The sequence below is a fragment of the Octopus bimaculoides genome, chromosome 16 (assembly GCF_001194135.2).
Source record: "Octopus bimaculoides isolate UCB-OBI-ISO-001 chromosome 16, ASM119413v2, whole genome shotgun sequence".
Taxonomy (NCBI): Eukaryota; Metazoa; Mollusca; class Cephalopoda; order Octopoda; family Octopodidae; genus Octopus; species Octopus bimaculoides.
The window spans coordinates 9,835,262-9,843,243 of NC_068996.1; the positions used below are offsets into that span (position 1 = coordinate 9,835,262).

The 7,982-nt window shown below is 36.9% G+C and overlaps 1 protein-coding gene across 3 annotated transcripts in view; it reads right to left on the minus strand.

Annotated features, from left to right (window-relative positions):
* Positions 1–7,982, minus strand: part of LOC106875951 (putative uncharacterized protein DDB_G0284213) — a 57,777-nt gene that overhangs the window by 34,585 nt on the left and 15,210 nt on the right. For all 3 annotated transcript variants that reach the window (XM_014924286.2, XM_014924285.2, XM_052973518.1), the window contains 4 exons: positions 5,899–5,955; positions 3,377–3,441; positions 2,763–2,802; positions 1,108–1,224 (listed from right to left, as the gene is read on the minus strand). In XM_014924286.2, coding sequence (XP_014779772.1) covers positions 1,108–1,224; positions 2,763–2,802; positions 3,377–3,441; positions 5,899–5,955 — 279 coding nt within the window. The remainder of the gene's footprint in view (positions 1–1,107; positions 1,225–2,762; positions 2,803–3,376; positions 3,442–5,898; positions 5,956–7,982) is intronic.

Genomic DNA, 7,982 nt, shown 5'->3' on the forward strand with positions numbered 1-7,982 from the left:
ATATATATATATGTATATGTATATAATTTCAAGTTATAATTTTGGCAAGTTAACTTGGGATTTCCTAACGACTGTAAACTTCATATAATTAAGGTATCTTCGGCCTGATTAGTAGCTAGCTGAGTATCTCTCGTTGAGTAATTATTACATTAAATTATCTACTAGCTAGGAAACATATGTAGCCTGCATTTCACCTGCTCCACACCCTTAATTTGTATGCATGCATACATACATACATAAATATATTTATATATTATGATGGGCTTCTGTACAGTTTCCTATTCCTTTATTACCCACAAGGGGCTAAACATAGAGGGGACAAACAAGGGCAGACAAAGGGATTAAGTCGATTACATCAAGCCCAGTGCGTAACTGGTACTTAATTTATCGACCCCGAAAGAATGAAAGGCAAAGTTGACCTCAGCGGAATTTGAACTCAGAACATAAAGACAGACGAAATACCACTAGGCATTTAGCCCGGTGCGCTAACGTTTCTGCCAGCTCACCGCTTCTGTACAGTTTCTGCCAACCAAATTCACTCAGAAGGCATTAGTCAGAAACATTTGCCCAAAAGCCAGGTAGTTGAGGGATGAACTTCCAAACAACACAGATGTATAATGATATGTCTTTGAAGTGTTTGACAGTAGTGTATTTTATTGATCCCCTCCACTCCCCAGTATGATAAAAGGCAAAGTTAACAGTGTCAGAATTTGAACCCAGAACATGCCAAACAGAAGAGCTAAAACAATTACAGTGAGTTATCTTGTTCAATGCCCTAATAATTCAGCCAATTCACTAGCCTTTATACAATATCCTTTCTGTTATAAGCACAAAGCCTGAAATTTTATGGGATGGGGCTTGTCAATTATATTGACCCAAGTACTTAACTGGTACATAATTTATTGACCCTGAAAGGATGAAAAGCAAACTCGACCATGACAATATTTGAGCCCAGAACGTAAAGACAGATGAAATACCGCTAAGCATACTAACGATTCTGCCAGCTTGCCATCTTCAGCCTTGATTTAATATAATTAAAATTAGAATTACATTAATACATGTAATCAAAGACAAATGTACAGGGGTAAAAAAAAAAACACAACTTACAGTCACAGTTTCTTCTGCCAATTCTGAGAGATGAGTTGCAGTATTCTCCAAATAGCATGGCAGTACCATGTAGTTAGTGTTAAACATTCTTATTCTAATATCCAGGTCACTCAAGATCTATGAACATCAGAACAAAAAGATGATTTAAAAAAAAAAAAACATTTCATCAGGCATCCACTCCATAAAAAGCAACATAAATCATCATCATCATCAGCAGCAGCAGCATTACAACCACAATCATCATCATTGTTGCTTTAACATCAACTTTTCTATGCTTGTATGCATCAGACAGAATTCATTGAGACCGATTTTCTGAAGCAAGATATCCTTCTTGTTACCACTATTCTTATATAAATAGTCAACTGCAGGGCACTTTGTGATGATGATGATGATGATGATAATGGTAAGAACTATATCTCAATAGCTGGCCAAATCTAATGATCAAAAATAAATAGAATAAACAATAAATACTGCTTTCTCTCCTCTCAGTTGAGAAGTTTTATCTTGCAAATTATTTGGCGATCCTGTTAGTGCTGGTACCACATTAAAACCAACCAGTACACTCTGTAAAGTGGTTGGCATTAGGAAGAGCATCTTGCCAGAGGAACCATGCCAAAGTAGATACGGGAGCTTGATATATTTCTTTGACTCACCAGCTCCTATCAAGTCATCCAAACTATTTATGCGCCTTAAGCTTTGTCCCATACTCAATTAGATAAAAACTTTGATAAGATGACCACCACTATACAACTCTGATATACAGCAACAGAAGTTGCTTACTATGCAATTATAAATCAGTGTGTGTAGGAAAAAGAGTAAGTAAATATGTACTACATATGTTTCAAAGGAAAACCAAACTGGAGTTATGTAACTTCAGACTCACATAACTCCAATTATGTATGTGTGTGTGTGTGGATGCACATGCAACACTATTATTTTCTGAACATCAGCCTTACTCTTTCATCCTGGAATAAAATAGCATCATACCTGTGTTGGGTGAGTGTTATGTTTACAACCCCATAGTAGAAAAATACTGATTTCACCAGATTTCTTCTCTTAGTGTGGGTTGTTTGTGGGTGCTCTGCTAGTTTCAGCCTACATAGCATCTCTTGTTAATAATCACATTCCTTAAACTTAGTCGGAATATAAGTTTTAGTGTTGAACATTTGTGCCACTCAGACTGGACTCATTCAATCAAAAGCATTCAAGTGGTAAGTAAAAGAAAATATATCCTAAAACAGTATTTTTGATGAACTCATGACTGTCTTATCAATAATCTCCATAAATTCACAGCTATTGAGTTTTGTAAATTGAAAATACATAAAAGAAACCACTTTCACTGTCACCCAGATGTCCTTCCTGTTGCTAACCCTCTTCTTTTTCTAAGCAAGATAATGTTCGCCCTATGACCAAACATATTTTTGTATGTTAAGGCAAGGAGAGGCAGTAACATACAGACATATCACACACATTAGCCTGGAGTTATAATAGAAGACACCTGCTTGAGGTAACTGAACTTGAGTGGAACTGAACTCAAAGCCACACATTTGGGAAGTAAGTTTCTTTACCACCCACACAACCAAGTCTGTTGAATTTCCTATAGATAGATAATTGAATAAACTGTTTCTGTATATCAATTTAAAAGGAAGCCTTACCAGTTCAAATTCTGGAAATGATAACAACCACTGGCGACACCTAGAAGATACAAAAAAAAAATAAACACAATATTGTAGATGATTGTTTTCTAATTTCATTCTGAGATACCCCCACCACCTCTTTCATAAAACATGTCCTCTTTTAAAAGGCTCAAATCCAACCTGAAACTTTCCAACATAATTTCATGTAAAAATCTTTTATGTTATGCTCCAAACACCAGCTTAATAATAAAGAAATTAGGTATTTCAGTAAAATCTCTCCAAGTTTTTTATGATTTACAAAATAAATTGGAACACATAGACAATGGAATTCATTAGGAATATGTTCAATTACTGACCATAAAACTTGTTCTGTGTCAAATTAATAATATCTAAGGAACTATCGTTCCTTAGATATTATACCATTTCAATCTTTCATGATAATAGGAACATATGGAGATGCCTGAGGACTATACCCACAAGGCTTTCCCAGGAATGGTGCACAAGAAGAAGAAGAAGAAGAAGAAGAAGAAGAAGAAGAAGAAGAAGACAAGTAGGGAGAGAGGGGAGAGGAAGAAAGCCAATGTTACCACCACCAACAACAACAAGAAAAAAGAAAGGTGACAGAGACTTACTCTTCTGCAGTTGGTTTTGGCATAAATAGATTGCTGTTCCGAGATTTGTTCCCATTCTTTGCTGGCTGCAGACAAAGACAGTAAAAATTTATTTCCAGTATTAGAATGATGTAAGCAAACTATTGTTATTGTTGTACATTCCTAGAGAAATCAGACTTGCGAAGACGTGTGTCACAGAAAGTAACTAAAAATTGAATGCTTAGGAATAATCTACAGTCTTTACACACAAGCATATAAACCAGCTATATCTGGCCCAAATATTCTACCTGCTTTATCTTTAAACTGACCAGGTCTGGCCTCTCACACCTATCCTACAATGTCATTCTAAAAATAAACAATCACATCATCGAAATCTTGAAGTCATAAGTCATTAATACATATAAGCCATGATTATTCACCATGTGAATAAATAAGTTTTACATTTTTCAAAGAAAACTGAATGCTAAAGTTTAGTCTGTTTGTCTTTACTTAAAGACTCAGCCAGTAGATGTAAAACGGAAGTGAGACATTGCAGATGATGCTTTTCAAGGCATATCCATAAAAAAACAAAAGACAAAAAAAAACTGCTGAGATGCTTAACAATCGTGGTCAATTGAAATAGATACTACCAAAAACATAGCAGAAATATAGTTTTAGCTAAAAAAGCCATGTTTCATTATAATCTGCGATTCACTTCACTTCATGCTCTTGCTTGATGAAGCTGGGGAATATCCCAAGTTAGCAGTCTCAGGGACGTCGTCATGGTTAGAGCTGACTAGATACACCAGTGATCTCCATTACTGGTGGTTCTGTCCCAGCCCCTCTACATCCTCTAGGGTTATGCTGAGCCTCTGGAGATCTTCCCCAATCATGTCCAGCCATCTGGTGCAGGACCTGCCATGAGTCCTCTTCCAGACCACTGGTGTTGTGTTGAATGAGAGTAAAGCCCTGGTAGGATGATCTAGGGGGAAACAGAGGACATGTACACACCAGTGCATGCAACGTATAGCTATGTGGTGGGGGCAGGTTTAATAGACACATTCTTCTCATGACAAACAGCCTTTCCTTGTAACCTCAGGCACATGTAATTCCTCAGGTGAACCATTTTAACAAACAATACTCTAAAAGATGTCTAAATGTCTGAGATGTGACCTCGCTGGTAACATTATTATTTTTGAGTTGTTAACTTCATCTCTATAAATGAAACATCATCATCATTTTAATGTTCACTTTTCCATGCTTGCATGGGTCGGATGGAATTTGTTGAGGCAGATTTTCTTTAGCTGGATGCCTTTCCTGTCACCAATCCTCACCCATTTCTAAGCCAGGTAATATTTTCCCATAGCTAGGCACAATTTTATGGAAACATAGAAACAAACAACCTTGCTTGCATGACGATACTGTTTGTCTACAATCATCATGTGACATCTAGACAAACATACACAAACACACACACATTTTATATATTTGCCTACAGTGCTTCACAATGGGACCGAACCCAAGATCACATAGTTGGAAAGCCAGTTTCTTAACCACACAGCCATACCTGCACCTATTCTTTTTAATATTTAGATCTACACTGTGCTTTGCTCTTCAATCATCATTATCACCAGGATTCTTACTCCTGGGTATTTAAATAGTATTAGGCACAATTTGAACTAGGAACATTTATTTCTACACTAATGATAATGACAATTTTATCTGTTATGCATCGGTAGCACAGTGGATAAAAATGTTACTGCAGTTAATTAAGGAACAATATGGTTCTAGCATCGAATCCAGTTGGATGCAGTGTGTGTGTGTGTGTGGAATGATGTGTGTACTTGATGTGTATGTATGTGTATGCAAGTGTTGTAGGTGTGGTATGTATGTGTATATGTGGTGTGTGTTTGTGCGTATGCATGAGGGTGGTGTGTACGTATGTGTTTGTATGTCTGTGTGTATATGTGGGGTGTAGATATGTGTTGAGAGTGTTTGTATGTATGTATGTATGTTGTGGGTGTGTGGTCTGTATGTGTGTGTGAGTGTGCGTGTGTGTGTGTGTGTGTGTGTGTGCGTGTGTGTGCCATCTGTTTGGGCAGGTGTAAAATGTTTGTAATAAATTACATTCAAGAACCAACAAGATATCCTTTAAGTGGTTGCTTGACATGGTAGAAATAGCAACCAAACTTCAAATCACTTGCTACCATCATAGAGGGAGGAAGAGCATGCTGGATAATGTATAAACCAAATTAGTTATTAATATAAAATAAATAATTAATTACTCATATATTTATATAATAATACTAAAGTTCAACAAGGTCTTCTCATCCCTTAAAAATTTTTAAGATCTTGCACAGTATAAACTAATTTCTAATAAAGAAGATACAAGCAGTTCATTTATCCTAGACATGCACTTTCTGGAAAACACAAGATGAGATGACCGTGAAGTAAACACCTTTGACCACAGCTCTGACCTTGGACTAAATAACAAGAATTGTGCCAATTGCAACAACAGGTAACAAACACTAAACCAATAGAATGAAATAACACATCATACCCACCTTTAAGGTTGGATCCAGTGGTTTGTCAAGGACAAGTATTTTGTAAGGCTTGTATATCTGGTGGAAAGGAAAGCAGAAATAAAAATTGGAAAATAGTGAAGGAATTTAGACCCTACCTTCTCTCTTACACTCCCTTACTAGTTCACTGCCTGGCTGTGGCTCTATAATTCTCTCCACCCTCTCTTATACATTTTTTTTTGTTATTTCTTTACATTGGTAAGACTGGAGAAATATTACCTTTAACTGAGTTTATCAGGACATGGTATCAAACAAGAGAAGCAGGATGTGTATACACACATACACACACACACACACACACACATGTAGTGTGGGTATCATTTGGTAGGATGGTAGGGCGGGCATCATTTGAAAGCTGCAACAATGCAAGCAGACACATTGTAACCAGCGTTGTATACTAGCATTCTTTTTGCCAGTTGAGTGGACTTTGAGCAATGTGAAGCGAAGTATTTCACTCAACAACGCAACACACCACTTGGTCCAGGAAACAGAGCTACAATCTTACGATTATAGGTGCAACACCCTAACAATTAGGCTATGTTGTATATGCATGAATACATGTGTGTGTGGGGGGGGGGGTGCATGCGTGCATGCACGCTCATGTAAATCTAGTGAATTTCTGGTGGTTTTTATGATAATTAATCAGTTGTACAATTAACTGAACTTTCTGCTCAGTGTATTACAGTGTAAGTAGCTGAGTATTCCACAGACATGTATAACCTCTTTAACATAATCTTCAGGCAGAATCAGTATGACACAGTGTGTGTGTGTGTGTGTGTGTGTGTGTGTGTGCGTGCGTGCGTGCGTGCGTGCGTGCGTGCGTGTGTGTGTGTGTGTGTGTGTGTGTAGCAATGTCAGACAGTTAAATTGCAAGCAGGATCCACCTGTCAGGCTCCTGAATAGCTTCCCCAACTAAATTCCATGCACTAATCTCAGTGTATGTTTTGGTACAGTCATTTAGGTGCTGCCTGTTTGGCATTGCCGATTTGATGTTGGCTTATTTGGCAGCAGACATCCTAATGTTTCTCTTGTTCTCAACTTCCGCCCCCGCTCTCTCTTTATATTTGTGAGCATATTTCTGTTTGTGCATATGGAAGGAGAAAGTGATAATATCTATTTTGTTCAATCAATAAATTATAATCTTTGCCTGTCTGCTTGCCTATCTGTGTATATTTCTGTGCTTTGCATAAGTGTGTGTGTGTGCATGTGTATGCGTGTATGTATGCATGCTTGCTAAAACCTATTGTCACCCAAACAGACACAGCCATGTCAAATTGCTAGTACCCAAACAACTGCACACGATCTGACCATTCCACTAATCTTGGATCAACAAGAAGCTCTCATATGAGACCCTATACAGTAGGATCAACTGCGAAGCTTGTAATTGCAAACAGAACTGCTTAACCATTCAGCCATGTGTGTGTATGTGTGTGTGTGTATCAATTTAATACACAACTGAAAAAGCTACTAATACTTTCATTCTTTTATGATACTTGACAGGCATATTTATAAGATACGCCAGGTAACTCCAAGCAATCTTTTAGACTCTGTTTAAGCATTATATAGATTTTTAAAAAACAAGAACACTGGATGGTTTGAAAATAAGAAAAAACCTAGAAAAAACATGAAGAAGGTTGGTGCAAAAAATGGAATGAGAAAAAGGAAATGAAATCAAGAAATAAATTGAGATTTATTTCTTATTAGATGGATTACTCTTTTTGATAGATTCTACCACCATTAGATCTATAAACTACACACACACACACACATATATATATATAGCGAATGAAAGACGGAAGATGGAATATATGAGAATTTATTATTAATCACGACAATTGTTTCGACACATCTAGCATCGATTTCTCTTGGGAAGGACACTCAACAACTGGTTCAGGAGCATCCGGTGGTGCAGATGTACCTTGTCAGGTGATAAATAAATAAAAAAACAACTCGTTAAAATGACTGTTCCACAATGTAACTTTCCATTTTGTAGAGAGAAAAATAGCCAGACAGAGGAAAAATCTTCATATATACGTAGAAGATCAGAAGTACATACATACATACTA